This window comes from Nymphaea colorata, chromosome 1, assembly GCF_008831285.2.
Source record: "Nymphaea colorata isolate Beijing-Zhang1983 chromosome 1, ASM883128v2, whole genome shotgun sequence".
NCBI classification, from domain to species: Eukaryota; Viridiplantae; Streptophyta; class Magnoliopsida; order Nymphaeales; family Nymphaeaceae; genus Nymphaea; species Nymphaea colorata.
The window spans coordinates 33644577-33666712 of NC_045138.2; the positions used below are offsets into that span (position 1 = coordinate 33644577).

The 22136-nt window shown below is 40.1% G+C and overlaps 2 protein-coding genes across 3 annotated transcripts; both read right to left on the reverse strand.

The window, feature by feature from the left end:
- Window positions 1–1064: 1064 nt before the first annotated feature.
- On the reverse strand, window positions 1065–5430 carry LOC116246451 (transcription factor bHLH123-like). Its single transcript, XM_031618338.2, has 7 exons — window positions 5014–5430; window positions 3495–4107; window positions 3044–3157; window positions 2882–2947; window positions 2666–2731; window positions 2467–2520; window positions 1065–1767 (listed from the first exon to the last, which is right to left on the reverse strand). The coding sequence occupies exons 1-7, from the start codon at window positions 5349–5351 to the stop codon at window positions 1624–1626; spliced, it is 1395 nt and encodes a 464-aa protein (XP_031474198.1). The 5' UTR covers window positions 5352–5430; the 3' UTR covers window positions 1065–1623.
- An 11351-nt stretch (window positions 5431–16781) lies between these two features.
- Window positions 16782–21876, reverse strand: LOC116246152 (uncharacterized protein At4g14342). Of its 2 annotated transcripts, none has more exons than XM_031617874.1 (5): window positions 21721–21876; window positions 19480–19548; window positions 19303–19388; window positions 19068–19191; window positions 16782–17037 (listed from the first exon to the last, which is right to left on the reverse strand). In XM_031617874.1, the coding sequence occupies exons 2-5, from the start codon at window positions 19483–19485 to the stop codon at window positions 16990–16992; spliced, it is 264 nt and encodes an 87-aa protein (XP_031473734.1). In that variant the 5' UTR covers window positions 19486–19548; window positions 21721–21876; the 3' UTR covers window positions 16782–16989. The 2 variants fall into 2 exon arrangements, with proteins under 2 accessions (XP_031473734.1, XP_031473735.1); XM_031617875.2 differs by having other exon boundaries at window positions 21644–21842.
- Window positions 21877–22136: the final 260 nt, after the last annotated feature.

Genomic DNA, 22136 nt, shown 5'->3' on the forward strand with positions numbered 1-22136 from the left:
GCAATTGCCCAACGATGTATGGGCTTCCTGTAGATCCTCAGCCACTGGTGCTTTTGGCTTCAACGTTCCATTAATGGGTCTTGCGTCGTTGTATCTTGTAATATATATATATTCTTACATTTCTTTTTCACAAGCAAATTTCTTGATCACATTGAACATGTCTATGTTACCTTCTATCTTTTCTTTTCCTCTTGGCGCCAGCAAAAAAAAATGTGAACTTCTGTTCCTCTTTAAATATTTGAGTTGTTTATTCATAACTTTATGAATGTGATAAACGTCCTTTCAGTCCTTGAATTTATTTATTGTCATTCCCTACTTGGCTACTTCCGCAAAATCATAGCCACTGATTCAAAAAACTATCTAAAAAATAGTGTTTCCAGACGTACAATGGCTTGTAAGATAAATAAATCATTGATTACGCATGAGAATATTGTGGAAGCTGCTTGTAAAGCTCCCAGAATTATTGTTCAAAACTACCATATATTCCATATCTCTCCGTCTCTCTCTCTCTTCCCCCTTTGTACTTTTATGTTTTGTTTCCTTCTTTTGCAGAATTTTGTAAAATCGGTGTCTCCCACTTTTGTTTTATTGTTTTATCTTCCCATAACGTCGGCCATCTCTTATACACACACTCACACTCACTCAAGAAAAGAAAATGGACGAATGGTGCAAGTTGGTATATATTGAACAGATGTGGTTTAGTGTCTTTAAGAAGTATAGCATCAAACCTAATATTCCCACAGAGATCAGCCTTCGATTACTATAATACAACTCTTACTTTCTCTCCGTTTACAAGGATGGCTGTTTATATATTCTCTCACACACAAAGAGAGAGAGAGAGAGAGAACGAGAGGAGCTTTCGGATGGATGGTTTCTTTTCCATCACATCGATATGAATGACATCGCAAGACAATTCCAAAATCAGAACCTCTCTCTCCGAATAATGGGTACACCAGAAAAGAGCAGACAGTGGGGTATCCTGTAACTTCCACTACCTCATGTCAACATGTAAATTAACAAAAGTTAGATCCTCTCGCAGATTAAGCGAGATCAACAGTCCCCAATTCCGGAACTCAATCATTTCTTTTTGTTATTTCTTCTTCTTCTACAGAAAAGAATACTTTCTTCCTGTTTTCTTTAGATTCATCAGAAGACACATCCCTCCTTTCCTGCAAAATGCAGCCGCGCCCCTCCAAATATACTAAAGAAAAAGCCATAAACAAAATGAACTTACACAACTTTATTATCACTATTTTTTTTTCCAGTTCTTTTAATCAGAATTACTACACACAGAAATTCTCTTCAACGGCCCTGAAATCTTGGCCGTTCTTCCATCTTTTCTTCTGTAGCTGTCCCAACGTGGACCGTCTCTGAACTGTCACCTCCCTTTTTTTCTCTTTGCTTTTTCCACCAAAGGCCACAGTCACCCTTCTCCTCGACTTCAATCTTTTCTTCTTCCTTTTTCCTTTTATCTCTCGCTTTTCCTTTCTTTACTTTTCATCCTGTCCTTCTTTTTCTTTCATTTTTAGTATTCACTCTATTCTTTTGCTTCACAACTTGCTGTAGTTTGAAGCCCGAACCTGATGAGAATTTGTTCCTCCAAGTTCTTGGCCTTTTCTTCCCCTATCTGTAATTCACTCCAAATGTTGGCGTCCAGAAATCTGCTGTAGCCTCGCTGGGGAACGTACTAGAGATAGGGACAAGGCAGAGTCCTCTACTCCTTAGATCTTGTTTGGGACGTTCATGGTCTTTTAATTTGTCCGAGTTCTGCAGTAAAGTGACAATAGGAAATTATATATTAGTATCCACCTGAGAAGTGATCCATATAACAAGCCGGTTTGAGACGAGTCTAACTACGATAGCATAGACAATAAATTTCATCCCCATGCAATCAAGCCATGGCCGGTGGTTGGCGAGCACTCACCAGTCTCTTATCAGAAACTTGGAGTTGCATAAGGAGAGTGATCAGAACCCTCCTTGTGTGTGCTCGAGTTAAACGGCGAAGCTTGTCTTAGCTAGCCGGACTGAGCTTGTTAGCCATCTGCGGTTCGAGCTGCGCTCAAGCACAAGGAAATTTTGGACAGAAATCCTACTTCAATAGGCCAAGCTCAACTGCTTTATTGGCTTGAATCCCTTAAATATGACAACTTTAACAGGCAAAGATTAAAATCTGCTCCATGATCTCAACATTTAATTTAATAAATAAACAAACAAACTAATAAATTATATATATATATATATTCTTAATCTTGTTAAGGCAAACCAGTCGAGTTAGACAGACTTTTAGCAGATTATGCCAACACAGACACGCCAGGAGAATTGAACTCTTGACCGTCTTAAAAGGTTCCAAATAATTCCGTGCGGTGCAATGTCGGTGAACAATCGATGTGCAATTGCTGCCAGAACTGCACCCTATTTGAAGTGAAAACAAGGTAGAGGAGTTGTAAAGGCGTTAAAGATGATCACCTGGTGATGCTGATGCATCTGCGCTCCACTTTTCATATATGGATTGCTAAGCACCTGCAAAAATTATTTCAAGCATTAAAGGCACGGGTTTTGCCGATCTTCTGCCATAGGTGCAACTTTTTCTTTTTCTATTTTGGATAATCAAGCACTGTAAAATGCCACTTTCCGTCATAGCTTGTGGGGCAGAAGTTACACTTACATTAACTTGTTCATGGAGGAATTTGATGTACTGAATTGCTTCTTGAAGGACTGATGCCGTATCAGTCTGAGGAAAAGAAAAAAGATTGGGAATTCAGAAAAGGTAAACGCTTTTTGCATATTCATGAACAAGAAAGCAAAAGAAGAAGAAAAGGGAAGAAAAGAAAAAGGAACCAAAATCAATTGTATTCCGAGAGAAAGATGGGAGGCAAATCACCTTCCCGAAAGGTGAAACTAACTGCTGCAGCGCAGTAACTCTGTCACTTAGTTTTTCTTTCCGAACCTGTGGAGAGAAAAGAGAATGCCATGATTTTATACAGAGACACATGCAGGAAAAGAAAAGATGGTTCTTCTTTATGTTGTGTAACTGTTCCTTTACCTTGAATGCCGGCAACGGAGTTGGGGTCTCAATTCGAGGCCTTTTAAATGATTCTGTACTGCTACTTTTCTTCATATCAGGAGAGCTCACGTCGCGAATTTCTTCGGCATTCCTCTGGAAGAACAGAAGTCAAGATATTTAATAGTTTCTTTGTTCCGAACATCTCCATAAAAATTTGTCCCTCTAAGGAGTTCAATGACATAAAAAGTTAGGATCCCCATGCCTATCAATTATCATGGAGCCACCAAGTTTTGGCCTCTGGTAAGGAATGCACAACCATGGCAGATTCCAAGTCGTGATGTCTAGCTGACATCAGCCTAGCTAGCTAATAACAATTCACAAGTTTTCTCTACCAAATTACGGCCGTATCTTTGAGGTTAACAAAGATAAATATTAACCAACTCAATGAAAAGTAAATAATTGGTGGCAATCTATGTTCCTGTTTTCTTACCTTGGAGATGATATCATGGATACTTGGCTTATCTTCAAACGCTGGGCTGAGAAATTGTGGGGTTGGGGAAGCATATAGGGTTGGCCGAATATCTGCTGCCATGGTCGCCGTTGCATTCCAGAATGGAGCGCTATTTTGGAACTGCAATTGGCTACTTGGGTGATGTTTATGAGGTGATGAGGACGAGGAAGATGATACTGGTTTGAGAAACTGGGGGAACTTAGGCCAAGAAGGAGAAAATTCATCAGCAGGTAATGACTGTGAATTCAAACGGCAGTTCATGGTGGGCATGTTTATCAAATGAGCCTCTTGATCAAGCAACCCTTGCAGCATGGCTGAAGGGCATCCATAGCTGCTGAAGTTATTCATCGAAACATTAGTACCCCTGCCAGAGATGGAGGAGTCGCGAGAATTCAGGCGTTGTTCAAGTCCAAAGAAGCCGTTTTGTTGCATCTGCTTCATTACGTTGATGTTTGAATCTGTCCCACAAGCCCAATCCTTATGAAAGTGACCGGAACTCATTGATTGTTCTCGCCGGAAAATTGGCAGAGAGTTCAGGTCTTCCTCTTGAAGCATGGTATGCACGCTGCCCTCTGCTCTTCCACCACCACGACTGCATATATATGTGTGTGTATATTAGCCCATGCTGTCAGTAACAGGACCAGAGATAATTCGCAGTGCAAAATGCCCATCATAGCTTCAGCAATTTGTTAAAACTTCTACCACATGATGAGGTCCTTAAAGTTTAAGCAAAGACAAAGGTATACAAACAGTCGAAAGCACAACTTTATGATAATTAGGATGCCATTGGTAAAGGATTTTTCGGCTTCAAGAGTCGTCATCTAATCATGTAAGCTTCGCCAAGCAAAATCTATGCATGGTTTGTTCATTATTCTCGGTAAATCCCATCAGAAATGGAAGGTAAAAAGGAAAAAGGAAAGTGCAACCCCTTGCTCTGCAATTACCATCCATTAATGACTTCAGATTGTGAATAAGCATATGATCTCTCAACGTCGCCCATTGGAAACTAAACTGTACGTGGACAAATAAACATTAATTAAGAACAATGATCTTGATGATTAAAATTCCAACACCACCATCTATGGCACTTTAGCAAACGAGTTCTTCATTCAAAATCAGGGCATACTGTGCCAAGAAAAGGTTCTGTGTTTCTCCCCTCACAGAGATTCAAATACTGTCGATCTCCAACTGAAACGTGACTGACTTACACTAACGTCAAAAATGGAATTTTCTTTGTGAGAAATAGTTTTCGAGCATCATGTCAAGTTCGTTGTTTTGGATATGAAGATAGATCAGCTTACGTCTTTAATATATGGATCCCAATTTTTCAGATCTCACGTAATTCTTAAATTGTTTTTTTCGTTAACCACATAAGAAGAACTTTATTAGCGCTTGCACCCGCCCTGCATATTCAACTAGAAGAGTTATATTAGAGAAAAGGAACGAAACAAAAATTCAGACGACAGAACACTATGGTTCCGGTGATGTGAACACTCACATCAAAGCGTGGCCCCAGTCCGGTGCCATAGACGGCGAGAGATCGAAGCCGGCGAGCTGCAAGGGCGAATCTATGAGCACGCCGCCTGAATCCTGCTTACTGGCCTCTTGAAAGACCATGGAGCCGCCGCTGGAGACCGAGTTCGAGTGGTTGTCGACCGACTCCTCGCCGGACCTTGCCTTCACCTCTGTGATCTCGGATGGCCAGCGAAAGCTGTTGCCCAGCTCAGGCATAGGCGCCGTGGCCGCGCACAGAGAAGACGACGTGCCACCGAACCCGCCGCCACTTCTAGCCCACCAATTGCCGCTGCAGACTCCACCCTGGAGATCGTCCGCCATGGTCACCGCCTCCACTTCTTCTTCTTCTTCTTCCTTCCTTCTTCTTTAGAATTCTAATACACAAGTCCTAACGAAAAAGGATCCGACGCGTGGTCCTATATATAATCGGGAAGAGCCAATCGTACGGTGAACAAGCAACCGGCACCCTGGTTCAACCTCAACCATCATCAAGTCATCGCCCTTCTTCTTCTTCCTTCACCCTCACTCATACTAAAGTAATTAACAGATAGCCGCCTAATCTTCCTTATATTTACCGAAAACTGGCTACCGCTCCGAATACTTTCGTAAGTCTGACCAGGTTGTCGTAAATACTTTCGAATTTGCGCAACTTTTCGAAGTCCCCGTTGTCATTATTGTCAAAAGAGACACAGAAAGTTGAAGAAAGCTTTAAAAATGGAAATTCTCTCCGGCTTGTCGTCAAAGCAGTACAAATATTTTATTTATTTTTGTTCAAAAGAAATTTCTTTTAACTTTTTATTATATTCCCATTTTTTTCATCGTGCGGCATTCTTTTCTTCCGCAAGTGTTTTTATCCGGAACGCCACATCACCGTCACCAAATTCCTCCTTTTTCTTTTCTCTCTCTCTCTCTCTCTCTCTCTCTCTCCTGCGGGAATAATGAAAGAATTGATTACAATATTGTGGATGGTTTGACTTGATTGCGACAATTGGATGCATCTTGTATTTATTTGATATGCTCCCTCTTTATCGTTTTTTTTAGCACCCGGATTCCTTTTTGTCATTAGTTGGGGATTAATACTCTTCTTTGATTATCATATAATGAGAATAAGAAAATAAAAGCTACTTTATATATATATATATATATATTGTTGATCAAATACCTTAAATGTGATCCGCAAAGTTTGTTTAACGAAAAGTTGTGGTTGCGCTTGCTTGAGCTGTTTAAGTAGTCAAAAAAGAAGAAGCTGCTTCTAAATTCAGGTGATGCGACTACCACCCACTGTTTAGATTAAACGAATTATCTTTTTCTTTCGGTTATCGTTTCCGGTTTAAGATTTCAACAGCTAAAGTTTTACCGCATAACAAAGGACAAGATAGCAAGTATTTCAGACGTAAGCATCATTTTTTATGAAACCAATTACAGTTTTTGTTTTTTAGTGTTTTTTTTTTTTTCAATTATAGTTAAACTCATCTAGCTTATATTCTTTACTTTGCTCTCATATATATATATTTTTTGATAAAGTGGGTTTCTCTTCTCTTTTTATCTGCCTCTTTCTCTCTACTCTCTAAGGAGTTGTGTGCTAGAGCAAACAAAGGCCCTCACCTTTTTCATTGTCTCCCAAGTTTAAGGCTACTTTAACCTTAACCTGTGCATACAATTGTCACTTAAACCCACCCGCGACTGGAGGAATATTAAAAGTAAACCCAAGGGTAACTAACATTGAATGCTTACTAGATTCGAGCCATTTATATCTCTGGTTACATTACAGTGGCGAAGTTAGAAAAATTGGTTAAAGAAACACTCGTTTATAAATACTCATATCAGGTGGGGCACTTATATATATATATATATATATATAAGATAAATGTTTAATGATGTTTATTTAAAAATAAATTTTTTTTAACATACTGGTGTGAGCAACTGCTTACACAAATCATCGTGGTTAGTTATTGTGGTGTGATAACTATAGTTAAGGTTCTCAATTTAACCGTGGTTAATGATGATTCTGTTTTTTCAAGTTCACTTGGAATTACATGCGTTGACTTAAGTTGCAACCAGCTTTTGCATTGACCGAATTAGGACCAGTGGGCCAAAACTGATTGAAAAATTAGGGCCGCATGGTCTTTTGTTTGGTTTGGTTGCCTTTTCCTTTCTCCATGCTCTGGCGCGCATTACGGAACATTCAATAGAATTCCACAACTCCCTTCGCCAGTTTAATCAATGAACCGAGTCATCCCTCACGTGGAGGATTAGGCAGATTCTAATTAAACCGGATCGGTGGCAAACCGTATCGAATTTGGAGGTACGAGTCGACGGCAATTTCTTTCACCGTGAGACGAGCACGTATCGGCCGGCATGGAGAGCTAAAAAAGGGGAAGAAGCATCATGATGATGAGTCGGAACAGGCGTCCGACGGCGAAGAAAACAAGAAAACATGTTCCCCCGGAATTCCCTCCCCGAATCATTCCTCTTCCTCAATTCCCCTGTCCGTCTCAAACGCCGGAACGGCGTTCTCGGGGGCCGGGAAAGAACCGGTGTGCTGACGTCAATGATTGTGAGCCACAGGTTTGGTTAATGGGGTCAACGTGGGGCCCTTAGTTGCATGCGCGCGTGCTCCCCTTTCCCCCCCCCCCACCTGCCGTCGGGTCAAAGGCTGAGAGCGACGGCCGGAAAGAGAGGCGTCGATCCGTTGACGAGAGGACGGCTAGGTTTGGCTCGCCTACCGGCTAGCCCCTCGAACAAGTGGGCTCGAACCTACCAAGTTCCATGTACCCTGGATCCGGGTCTGGCTATCCCACCGGAGATCGATCCGGACTGGACACCCCTGAGTGGGTGGGTAGATGTGAGACGCTTGATTTCAACGGGCATGTTGATGGCGTTGCTTGACTGCAAAAGAAGAGCACACGTTCAATGGCAGAGGGTGTGGCCGGCACACAAATATTTTGAACAGATCGTGGCATGTTTTGCGGGTGGGGGGACATCTGCACGCCCTTTGGTTTTGGTTTTGCTTCTTGAGACGTCGACTGCACCCGACTCAAAAAAAAAAAAAAAAAAAAAAAACCCATTTTCTTTCTCTTTTCCCTTGAAATGTGATTCGAATTACTTCTTTTCCCATGGCTGCTATTTTATCTGCAGGCTTGACCATGATCATGAGTTAGACATATTATTTCTACCATCTTATCTTTTAAGTAGCTTCACCTTTTTACTGTTATGATGCATATGATGTCTTCTTGACAATGATCGTGGAGAGCTATGACGACCATAATGGTGATCTTGACTTGGATGGATTTGATCATCCTTAATTGGCTTCGTCCTTAAATCTTTGTGGGACTTCATTACTGCAATTTGTATAGTATCCTGATCAAGTCTGGTCTTATAGACAGTATTTACTTACATGATTTAAAGCTTGACTTATATATATGTTTCTTCAGGCAGTCAAATACATCTTTCTTCCTTTTTATTGGCTTTTTAAGTTCGGCTTTCTATCGAATGCACCATATTGCATACAACATATAAGATGTTTATATCATCTATATTTTTATCTGAACGAATCTTACCATGCACCTATGATTCTATCTAATTGATGCCAACTGCCTGGACAAGGGAAAAGGTGAACTACAACAATCATGCGTCGATCAGGATCAGGATCGACCAATTCAATCTGAGTGTCAAAGATTCATAATGGGAAGGTCACGCTTTTCCTTTGGAAAACATGATTCAGTATCCGATCTTTAGCAGACAGTCTATGCTCAAACATTTCTGGCCATAGAGGATCGTCGGGTACAACTTGCGTCTACATTTTTAGGTACAACAATTCCATCTTTTTATTAGCATAAAATATCACCTCCACTAACTAACTAATAGATATACATACATATAGACACACACACACACACACACACACGACAGGGAGACAGAGAATGGAGTTTGCTTTTCGTTCATGCGTTTCAGAGCTATCATGAATGCTTGAGGATTAAAGTTTTGCAGTAAATGATAGATATATAGCTTGGTGAATTATTGGGAATTCATGGAACTCTGCCAACTTTGTAGTTAAAATAATTTGGGTTGCCCTTAGAATGTGGACTGTGCTTAATGGCCGACGTAGGTCTTCATCTCGTTGATCGACACAAATAAGTCTGAAGTTGATACGAAGCAGTAGTGCAGGCTCTTAGCAAAACATAGAAAATAGGAGCAGCTGTTTTGCAATTTACTCATGAAGTATTACGACACACACTAGCCAGAAACTGGAGTTCACTTTTTGAAGAAAGAGTGGTCACCGCCTGCCGGCAAAGGTTTTAGTGGTGTCTGTTACGGGTCATCGTCTAGTCTATTACGCAAGATTTGACGTGATCTTTTGCCGGAAATCGATCGGAGGAAGTCTAGTAATGTGCCAGTGCTCTTTTCACTTTACACATGGAAGAAATAAATTTGTATACGCATTCTTTTCCTCTTCTGTATAAGCGAGAGAGAGAAGGAGAGAGAGAGACTGTTGCTTGGCTCAGTTCAGCTCACCCAGCGTTCGTTCAGGGCTGATGGCTCGTTAAGAAAGTGATTGGCGAGGATAGGTTTTCTTCTTATAGATAAACAAGCCGAGTATGAGCGTAGAGTGTCTGCTTCAACTAAGATAATTACGTGCGCTCGTTTTTGTAAAAGTATTGGATATGTATCTTATTTTTGTCACTGTCCTTCGCCTAACCTTCAGCACTACTGTCTTTTATTTCAAAATCAGGAACTTTCTCAATGGAATGAATTGATAGCGATGTCCTTCCTTTTTTGAGAATGAAAGGTGTACCTCACAAACCGAGCAAAAAACATTAATTTCAAGGCCCTAATTAATATGTCAGCACAAGTGTATCCCAAACATGTTCATCGGAAATTCTGAGTAATTACACATCTTATGTACATATAACATGATCAAATTCGGGTGTTTGGAAATTTGAAGGAGAAAGCGAAGAGCATCTAGAAATTAAAATGTTGGCTTCTTTTCTTGGCATAAAGCACGAAATGATCGTTTCTGAAAAGGAAGTTTTTCTAACAAAAGGCTACAGAAGGTGGAGAGTATGATACAGGGAGGAATACACAGGAAGCTGCTTGGTCGGTTGATTCATGTGAAAATGCAACACATCTGTGCACACTATGAGGCAGAATAGCATGGAGAATTCAGCAATGGCGCGCCGCTTGGTTGAGTCACCACAATTAGGTCAAGTTCCGTCTTCTTACTCAAAGTCTAACAACATCGCTAGCTTTACGGCATGACCCCTCCTTTCATGCCCCTGTCGTCATCCCCATTAATGGAAGACCATGGGACCCCCATAACCAGGGGACCAACTTCGATTTAAGGTGTGTGTCTGTGCGTGCACGCACCTCCTCCACGGCCACGAGCGTCAAACCTTTTTAGAAAAATCTGGCACTGTAGATGAGGCTAGATCCATGTCTAAATTTATAATATGAGTGGAAAAGAATGTTTGTGGAAATTAAATGTGTGGATGTGTTTCTGCGACTCTCTGTTCTCCAAGTTGGTGGACTAATATTGATTTAATCTAGTATAAAATATAAATTTTATTCTATACATTTATATATGTATATAAGATGAGAAATCTTCTGAGCATCCGCCCTGAGCAAACACACCACCTGGTTCCTTGAGATTTCTCGGCACAAGCTTGAAACGAAGAATTCGAAGGATTCTCTCTCTCTCTCTATCTATCTATCTATATATATATATATATATATATATATATATATATATATATATATATATATATATATATAATCTTGCCCTTTCTAATGTGTTGGGATAGTGGGTGGGCAGTGGCGGACGAGACGCAAAAATTTGACTTCCCTCGACGCCACACCTCTCAGCTAATGCTGTTGGTGCCTCTTCCTGCCATCGAGGAATTACATATAGTCTCCGTTTGCCGTTGAACGAAAAGAAAAAGAAAAAGAAGAGAACTTTTGAACACGATTCAAAATTTTCTGGTCCCAAATCCGATCTGCTATAAGGGTTTCGTTCACCGCTTGCATGCATTCACCTTTCAGTTGTTGGTTAGCAGGAAAATGAAGCTCTGTAGAGATTCTGATTAAAAGTAATGTACAGTGGCAACTGGTACTACTACTCGACGCTGCCCGATCTTATATAGTATCAACCCCTAAAATTAATGTGATGGCCACAGAATAAGCGTGCAAGTAGCGCCATAATATCGTGACACATATTGCAAGATGGAAGGTGGCAGTGGACGGGAGTCAACCACCCTTTTCTCTGCAAAACATTCAGGAAAACACAGCAGCGCGCGCGGCCATCTATTTCTATCTTTAATCTTTCACTGGCAACTGTTTCAAGGCTTCACGCGCATACACGCAGCATATTTGTGTGTGTGTGTAAGAAAGAGAGAGAGAGAGAAAATAATTAATTATAGGGGCGCCGCTAAGAGACATATACTAGCACTTAAATCTACTAGTTAGGTCTCAACTTTTAGGTTTTAGATGAAAGGTTGCACATTAAAAATGGAACCCTTTCTAGTTTATCATCAAAGTTAATGGTTTTTTTTTTTTTTTATCTCATGTCCAAATGATATCGTGGCATAGTCTCTCTCTTTTTCAAGAATCTGTTCCAATGGAAGTTTCTCGAACGCATGACACAATTTTGCTGCGGCCAGTCCGCTTTCGCTTTCACTTGAATTGTTGATTTATCAGCTATTCTATTCTTTCTGTTTAAAGATTCGTTCACCATTTGCCGGTTCATAACTATCTCAAGCCAACCAAATCTAAGTTTTTGTTGATCAACTATTTACTGAACCCAATAACTTGTTGGGTTCAGTCTGACACTGCCCAGGTTCTCCAAACAAAGAAATTAAAAGAACATTTTCTTTTTCTTTTTATGTTATGTACTGAAGAAAGCAAATCCTAAGCAGTCAACAAAGTTGAAATTCAACTCTGCTCCCACTAAAGTTGACTTAAACCCTAGCTCTCCAGAGACCATCATGCCTCCAATTTGAATTTTGGTTCTCATGTCCAGACTTATGCTGTACACACTCTGAAAGTTAATGGGTTTTACATGGACAGTTGACTTGTTGCAGTGAAAAGTGGGGGTGCACCCACACTGTTTGTAACCCTAAAAGCAGTGATAGGTTTTGGTGATTTTGTCCTCTTGCAACACTCACTTCTTCCCTTTCCCTATTCTTGGTAAACGCTAAAGCTACATATGTGAGGTTTGAGTCATTTGTCCTCTTGCCATCCTCATCTTCATCACCTTTCCCTTTGTTTATGTACTATCATTTTCCCTTTGAAGACATGAGTAAAAAGAGAAAGTAAAGAAATGCATGCAGCAGAGAGCCTCCCATGACTTCTCATGACTCACAAATATGAAAACATGAGATCATCATTCCATGTGTATCCAGTTGTAGGTGACCTAGTGCACTGGATGACATCATGAAAATGTCATAAATTTAAGAGAGAAAAAAGCAAGAAGCAGGCGGGCTGTCCAACTGTTAACGAAGTAAAGATAGAGCAGCTGTGGAGTTTTATAAAGCATTTGACTCGGGGAATTTTTCACTCTTTTGTTTGTTGTTGGGTTTAGGATGAGAGGGTGGTGACGAGGAATAGGTTGGACCTACTCTTTTTTAACACTACTTTCTATATTCCCATCATTGCTATCGAAAGTAGAAAGGAAATTCATTCACAAAACTTGCTGTCCACGACCACTTTCAATCTAATATATTTTCTCGGGCCTCTGATCCTTTGAACCCTGCACTGTCAGCTTTCCTACTTTAAACTTTGTCGTTTCCTTTCTTTAGAAAGCCCTTTTCTTTGTTTTCTACAATGGCCATGATGCAACTACAATCATGATCGAGACGAACTAAGCAGATCACAGGATACTCTGAGAAAGAGAGAGAGAGAGAGAGAGATCCACAGCTACAGATTGCAGTACTTTAAGATGGTGAAGTCTGAGATTGGTGGTAATTTTATATATGCCGTTGTTATGTTTGTCATTAGTGTGAGATTTGAGATCGGACGTACGCAGTGCCTGTGAGCATGCGAGATGCAGGTCAAAGGAGACATAATTTAGTGGGTGTGAGGTGATCATTGAGTGCTTAAACACTTTTCAAAACTCTGAACTAATAATCAGTAATTAAACTCAGGCTTCAAAGTGGGCTCACACACACACACACACACACATATTTAGAAATAAAAATTTCAGATTGCTTTCAGATTAATATCAGTAACCCTATATGACAGGGGAAATCGGCAGTTCTTTTCAAATATATTGTGATTTTACCATAAATTAGAAAGCAATAGAATTCCAACAGAAGCATGCCATTTCCAAAATGCAACTAGTTAAAAATGCTCACCATCCACATTAGCATAATTTTAAATAGTTTCGTGATCTTATTACTTCATAATTTTTAACTCTATTTTTATGTATTCTTAAATTTGAAATATCTATTTTTCTATCAATCGTTTTCTATTTCACTACGAATATCTTCTTTTCAAGAAAAAAAAAAAAAAAATCCTATCGCTGTAGCGCTCCGTCCGTTGAAGGTGGGGTTAAGATCATCAAGTTGAAGGTCAAGAATTCACCAGTGCTCTATCGGCATGCGTCTTTGTTATATAATTCAGGAAGTGGGCTTAAGATCTTCAACTCAATCGAAGGCGACGATGAGATCGGACACTCAGACAACATTCTCTGACGAAAAGAAATCCGATACAGTAGAACTCCCAGTGACAACACCATAAACGGCAAGATCGGCACAATTTGCAACAGAAAATGTCCGGAAGGCCGGAGAGGACGGAGACATTTTTCTCTGTACGTCATCTATCGAGACTCTAGGAGCAACCCTAGTCACTGACAGTTGCATGCTCGTCAGTTAGACTTAAACCGCTAACGGTTTTTGTGCCCATCTACCCAGAAAGAAACACGGGGTCAACATCTAATCTGGGAGTGACCTCACTTAAGGTTGAGCCCGGAAGAAACCTACCAGAAATTGTGCAGTTAAGGAGTCTTTGATGTTGATGTAATCAATTTTGGAAAAGTATTCACAGCAGTTGGGGGCCCTGGGGGTGGTTGCTTCCATGTCTCACGGGCCCTCTGAACTTGGTAGCCTTCTTCTTTACGATCGAGTTGACAACAATGGCGGCTAGCTGTTTAATTTTCTTTTGTTTTATAGGAATATTGACCGCAGCCTCCCCTTTTTGTTTTTTGTTTTCATTTGGCAAGTAATACTGACTGCTCCACTTAAGAACAAGATTTGGTACGGCGCTGTCAGATCCAAAACATCTTTTAGGTGTAGCTAATTTGAGGATATCAATATTGATGATCGTAGTAAAGTCATGCACGGCAAATTGATACATAGGAATAGGAATCATATATACGATATATTCTGTATTTGAGGAAGATGCATGTGGCGAAGTCGACGTGGTGTCACACGTTTGACTCGATGAACTGCTTGTCCAAGAAATGACCTTCACCAATACATGGCCGCAGTACCAGTCACGCCAAACTGGCCTTCTAGGTGGGACTATCCAGAGTTCTCGCTTTGTCTGCTTCGACGGTTAGTCGACTCATGACAGTCGGCTCTTCCGGCCCCTATTTGTTGCTTTGTGAATCTCCGTGACAAGGAAACTATGAGCTTCAGAGTTTCGCAATTTCTATGCAGCAGAAGCAGGTGAAGTGAATACAAAACAGTTGGTCCAAAGTTGACGACATTCACAAGACTAAGAGCAATATTAAAATAAAAGGTTAGGTATTACTCTTACCTAAGCATACTTTGGACTTTTTATTGGAAGGCCCACCTTCTTAACATGCTGTTACATTGTTAATTATATCTTGTCCTTTTCCGAAAATCTCCCTCACACTGCAGCACATTGGCAGGTCTCAAGTTGGTGCAGTAGGCTGGACTAATCCGAGGCTATGCTCGTTCTTGTCGTGGCAAGCTGATTTAGGCTTTAGTTCATGGTAAACAGACCTACACTAGCGACGTACACTTGAACTCTATGTCACCGAGGTACGGGTACGAGAAAACAGAAAACGGGTATGAGTACGGGTACGGGTTCGACGGTTTTGTAAATCTTGATACAACGGTACGGTAATAATATTATTTTTTAATTAAAAAAATTGTAAATTTTGAAGAAAACAAATTGTAAACCTATGAAAATAAGAAAATACAAGCAAACAAGATTACTCTTAAAAAACAAAACAGAACAAAACAAAAGAAACACCTATACGAAATGGATGTTCAATATGTATCTGCAAAAAAATAAACAATAACTTGCTGTTGCACAATAAAGAAGGAGAACCAACAAAGAAGTTTTCCTTCTGCTAGGTTTTAGTTTTTTCTCAGGTTTTCCTAATCTAAAAGCAGCACTTGGCAGATGGATGAGCCACACAACAATGTTTAACAGTCACCGTGCCGTTTACAAGCTCCGTTGGTTCACACAAATCAGAACTAACAAGTATACGTCTTCAAGATTTCTGAAGTTAAGAACCCTACGGCCATTTTTCGTTCTTCAGATTACCAAATAGTGAGAACATCAGGATTATCAAACAAATGGAAACTGACAAGAATCTCACCGTCCGTCGCCGTCCAACGGTCGTCCGTCACCAAACGAAGAAACTCGAGAAGCTGAGAGGGAGAAGGAGAAGACGAGCGATCTGAGGTTGGGGTTTTCGGTTTTCCTTTTTATGTTTTTTTTAAAAAAATTTGATATGGTTTGGATCTGGTTTTGACCCGAAACCAGATCTAAACGTACCGCCACCAAGCGTACCACGATGACATAGCTTGAACCATGCTTTTGGCGTTCGACGAGATTCGGTTTCTAATTATGCTGAACTAATTTCAAATTGGCACATATTCAGAAGGCTTTATTTCAAAGCCCTCTGCAACAGAATTTGTACTTATATCAATGTCACTTTATTAATGGCAAACTAAATTCTTCAGCATCTGATCTGACAGGCGTTCATAGTTTCATAGTTACTAGGCAACCCGGCCACTTCCCTTTCCAAAGTTCGCCTTTTGTAAATCCCATCGAATATGCCATGCTAATCATGCTTCACTGCCCGCATTGCTTTAAAATAGAAGTAGCACGCATACGCAAAACCAAAAACAATCGAATGAATACGTATCTGGCCAATCTAACATTAAGTCCAGCATCCCGCTTAAACTTCAACCACCTAAAGAGGATATCCTCACAGGCTTTTCGAAGCCAATACTGGACAATCCATTAAGTGAAATTATAAAACACACGAATAATATGACAGGAGATCTCAGAAGCAGATTGCCAATGACGGCCGGTAAAAATGTTGGCTCCATGCTGTGGGGTTTTGAGCGGCAAATAACACCAATCATCTCAGTACAAACATTCAATGATGAGAAACAAAGTTAATATCCGATTATACTTGAGTGACCGACATCCATCCAACGTAATGCCAGATAATATGGGTGTAGTCCGCAGATACATGGATAAAGACGTCTCCAATAAGTTTCGAAGTTAGTACATTGGGTGAAACAGGAGATCATATTCTTTCGCACGATTTGATCTGATAAAAGAACAATTTCAAAGAGCCATAGTGTTCAAATGGGCTATGCTGTCCACCATTTTTGCACAAGGCACACGTCGTCTGTGCAAGCACGTCCAAATATATGGAAGCAAAGAGAGGGAGAGGGAGAGGGAGAGGGAGAGAGTCTGCACTGTCTCGTTCCCACAAACTGTACAGACAAGCGAGCACCATGGCCACTACAAAGTACACTTACGAGGTTGATAAAATGCCATCTAGTGTCCTGGATTGTGCCATTTGTATAAACTATTCTAGTACAATCTCAAATACCAAAAATTAAAAATTCACAGCACTGTTTCATAGCATATTCTTACAATGTAGAAGAACAGCAGCGCACACATGTATCAAGTATCAAACCAGAGTACACTTGCTACCAGCGAACAGGATCAGTACATGGGACCCCGAAATTCAATCTTCCTCTCTTTCAGGAGGCAGACCACAAGGCAGCAACATTTTCTGTCAAAAAAAAAATCTCATATTGAAAATAATTTGCAAAACCAGTATGAAATTTCTAGATTAAACAATACACTTGAAAATCCTAAATAAAAAAAAGACCCAGCCAGAAAGTTTCCAACAAAATATTTAAATGACTGCACAAAAATAGCATGTGTAGCATGATTACTGAACTTGTTCAGAAGAATTTTCGTCACATAAGATCCCTGATTATAGAAATCCTGAACAACAGAGGACATAGCTACATAAACATTAAGGCTCTCTGAAGTATTTCACTAACTGATTCACCAGTACTGCAGTCTACATCCCCTTATAAACCAATGGTGTAGAGCTGGTAGGACAGCATGTTTGAGCTTGTTCAGCACATGGTAGTAAGTTAGATTTTTCCATTGGTTGTGCTTTGCCATTTACCAATAAAGGCTGAAGCGCCGACAAATGTAGCCCTCAAACTTCCAACCATTGTATTTTTGGCCAAATTTCTCATGACATCACTTCTCATATTTATTATCAAGGAAAACTGCCAAGTGCTAGATGTGCCAATCCATGGCAATATGACATGCATGTTTAAAATGCCCTGTACGGTTGTCCCTTGTTGTAAAACCCAAGTGCCCTTCCCACCAGGAACGTAAGCCCCCATTGCTTCAGATTCATAGCAAAAAGGAAAACAAAACATGCATTGAACCCTAACCGCCTTCAACTTGGAGGCTTTAGGTCAACCAACTTCGTGTTCATAAGTTGCTTAACTTGTGATTACAGGTAGCAGAATAGTTGCAAACAGCGACCAACTGTACTCCATTATCTAATTTGGATTGCAAATGTAAAAGACAATTATGTGCCTGATTTCATTTTCTGTCAAGATTTTTAATTGCAGATTGATGTAACAGACATAAACTTCCACTTTCAAAACTATAGCATTTGGATTACAAATGTGAAGGACAGTTATGTGCTTTGTTTTCCTTTTTCCTCAAGATGTTTAATTGGAGATAGATGTAATAGTAACTTTTGGTTGACAGCATTAAGCATGCATAGCAAGGCGAAACCATCCATAGGAAGCAAATTTTCCTGTTAATTACTCTTTCCCCAAGCTAACACAAAAAGTGATGCCAAAAAAGAAACTACTTTTACGATATCTACAGCAGACAAAAATTGTACATTCCATTTCATCTCCAAGTTAATACAAGTATTATGTTCCTATTAAGTTTCTCTTTCTCAAAAACAAAACCCCAAGGAAAAATAAATCAATTTCTAACGATAGGTAATGTTCCATGCATCTAAATAAGCTTGTGAAAAGAAAAAACAGGAAATTTTTATGATAAGGAATTGCAGACCAGAAACAATTTCTGGCCATTTGATCAGGACGTACTACAACACATCAAGGGGACCAAATAGAAGATGCTCCCATTATAAATTATACACATGCCCGCACACACAAATAATAAGTATTTCTAATAGTTTAGTTTTTTGTTCTTTATTTTTTCTAAAAGCTTTTTGATCACCAAGATGACCAGTTAAGACTAGGTGATCAGTTAGTCTACAGCATTTCTTCCTGAGCTTTTGAACATTAATACAAATAATATTTTTTTTTATACTTTGTGGGCAGCTTGTGTGCATTGTTAATTCAGTATGTACACTTCGTGAAGCATTTGCTCATCCAAGATCTCTGTTCTATCCAGTATTGCCAGACCCCTTGTTCTGGCCTTATTAAGCTTTATCTTTTCTTGTGAGCCTTGTGCTCGAATTGTTGTTCCTTGCATGAACTAACAGATGGTGACTGCCCATGTTGTCTATGAATATCATACTGTGTGAGGCTATCGTGTACAATCATGCATTTTTTTATGAAGTAGATGTCCTATGAGTTTTCTGTCTACTCTGTTAAGCAATTTGTGGGATCTTTCAGTTTGGTCTTTTAATATCATCCTTTTTTGGTAAACCTCAAGGTTGCCACATTGTTCCTTGCATGAAATAACAATCACCACTGTTCATGTTTGCCTAAAATTCCAGCCACCAATGAAAACTGAGGTTGAAAAGATTACCTGCATAAAGTTGTACCGCTCTCTCCCTATGGATTCATTTTCAGCAATTGCAAAATAGGCCAGCATTGGATAGTGGCCAATATATGATGCATAACTGTCACGTTGAATGTTCACAGCCCATTCACTGCACCAGGAAAACTTGGATCATCTTTCAATCTCAAGGGGATGGAAACATGAGATGTATTCTATGCATGACATGAATAAACAACTGGATAATAACTAATAAGGAACTCACAATCTGCTCAGATCTGCATGACCAGTTCCGACATATTTTGCTTGGAGGTGCTCAAGTTGAGAGTTGATATTGAATCTGTCACTTGCCTATAGGAAATGATAACATAATATGGTTGCCATTAAGCTGCCATTTGGCAACAAAGCACCAAAAGAGAGTAGATAAATTACTACAATTTACCTGCATGATTTGTAAATGCCTCTTTCTTTATTGACCAAGTTAAAAGATGACCGTTAACTTTTGATATACCTGATACAGGTTACAGAATTAGTACACGAAATATGAAGGAAAGAATCATGAATGCATTAACGCCATTATAAGAATACAATTAGTAGCAGAAAACTAGAAATTTCAAATTCCAGCAGATAGGGGTCGGGCGTTTTGTAAGACGCAAGTTTACACACCCTATCGAAAGAAGGTGGCATACTTGGTGTTTGGAGACAAGGAGTTGGAAAGCTGGGTGGATAGCCTCTCCATGTCTCAGGTGCATCACCATCATGAAAAGAACCTAGCCCATTCTTGAATCCAGCACCCTTCTTCTTTTTATGCTTTATAGAATGAGGATAGGAGAAGCTGGGTCACATGGAGAATTTATTTATGAGAGACAATCGAACTCTTGGCCAGCCAATCCAGTCAAAAGGGTGTAACTTTCAGGTTTCAATGTCTAGTCGATGAAAAGTTTCTGAATCCTTTCAAGAAGCTAAGTAAACAGAGGATAGGGCAATAGTGCAACTGCATCTCCTCTCATGATATTCTCTTTGCACACTCTTTCCATGTCCCTATCGGCATTTAATATAAACAAACTGCTAGTAAAATTTTCAAATATGCACATTCTAGCTGAAAAATAAAACAGATTGCCTTTTCTTTCTTGAGTTACAGTTAGTTCCATCATCCATGTTAGTCCTTTGCGAGGCTATTATTAGGTCATTTGAGGTTCGACATATCAAGAAAAACTCAAGCTTATAGCTACTGAAAAAATTATGAGAACCCTCCTAGCAATTGCCATTTTGCAAACAACGAAAATTCTGCGTATTTTGTATACGTTTAGCAGTTCATGGCATATTCAGTCACGTAGGGCATATTAATATAACTCCCTTTCAAATATTCAGATTCACTTATGCATCTTGATTATATTTCATATCCTAAAAAAGGCAAAGAAATGAGCCCGTCTTTTTCATTAAGAAGTGCCAGTCGGAAGGTCAAGAAATAAAAAGGAAAACCATATTCTTAGGATAAGCAGACACGTCTATGACGCCTATAAGGACTAAATCAACGGATAAGGTGAACACAGTAGCTGAGAAAGAAACAAACTAAAAAATAAGTCGAACCAAAAGCGTATACCAGTGAACCTATTCCAAATTTCCAATCACAATGTCGTCAAATTTCTCATCACCGCAGTTCTTAAATCACCATCCCTAATGACGCACAAGTAAATACCAGGAAATCCAAATAACCCATCAACAAGACAGAGCAACCACATGAAGAACAAGAAGAAGCCTCGCTGTCATATTGACTTCTCGCTAATGGATGCAAAAATTAGGGCAAGGATGTGAGAAGGGTCAAGGGGAACCAAAGGAAGCCTACAGGAAACCATGGCCCAGAGAGAGAGAGAGAGATGAACCTGAAGGACGGAGACCTATGTCACCTAGGTACGGGTACGGTAAAACGTTGCCAATCTTGGTACAGCGGTATGGCGATAATATTATTTTTTTGTTAAAAAATTGTAAATTTTGAGAAAAACAAAAAAATTGTTATCGAACTTCTTAATACAAACCAGAATCTCTGAGTCAGAAACAGCTAATGAACAAACTAAGGAATTGAAAATCAACAATAAAAAGCAAATGAAATAGGAATTCGTGTGAAAAAAAAAAATCAAAGGGACGGATCGTGGCTTTCCTCCATTAAAATCAGAATTTGAGTTCCCAACTTCCAAGCTATATATCTGAGCGAAGAAATAATCCGCCACAATCAAAGGGACGGATCATTGCTTTCCTCCATTAAAATCAGAATTTGAGTTCCCAACTTCCATATATCTGAGCGAAGAAATAATCCACCACTTTACTTATCGCTGAATGAATTTGATGCAAAAACGACAAAAGGGTTTCTTGTAGCATATGTATGAATAAAATGAAATGAATGAAGAAATGAATCAAAGGAATGGAAACTAAAATGAATCAGAGAGGAGACTCCAAGCGACTCAGTTTGAGCAGTCGGGAGGAAGTAGGGGATCAGAGAGGGAATGGAAACATATGTATGAATAAAATGAAATGAATCAAAGGAATGGAAACGAAAATGAATCAGAGAGGATCAAGAGGAAGAAAAGTAGGGGATCGACGCATATTACCGATTGACCTAATGCGATGGAAGAGGAACCCTAACAAGTACGAGGAAGAAACCGAACGACAAACGTCGGCCACGCACCTTCCGTCGCCGTCCACGGGTCGTCCGTCGCCGGTCGCCGTCCGCCGCCGCTGCCCAAAAAATCAGAATCTCCAAGCACCCGCCTTTGGAAGAACGCTCGAGAGGCGGAGAGGGAGACGGCGAGAGTCACGGCCGAGTTTTCCTTTTGTTGCATTTTGATATGGTTTGGATCTAGTTCCGACCGGGAACCAGATCCAAACGAACCACCACCGGCGCACCATGGACGGAGACAAAGCATGAAAGCAGAGCTCGAACGGACCGGGTGGCCCAACCAAACCACCCGCCCTGCCCCTAATATACATTCATTCGGTCTCTCATAATAATAGTGGCTTCGGGTCGGATGGTGCCGCTTTTCTGGGTCGATGCTCGATGTGGAACAAATACCCGACCCGGAAGGACTCCAACGTGTCTCGTGT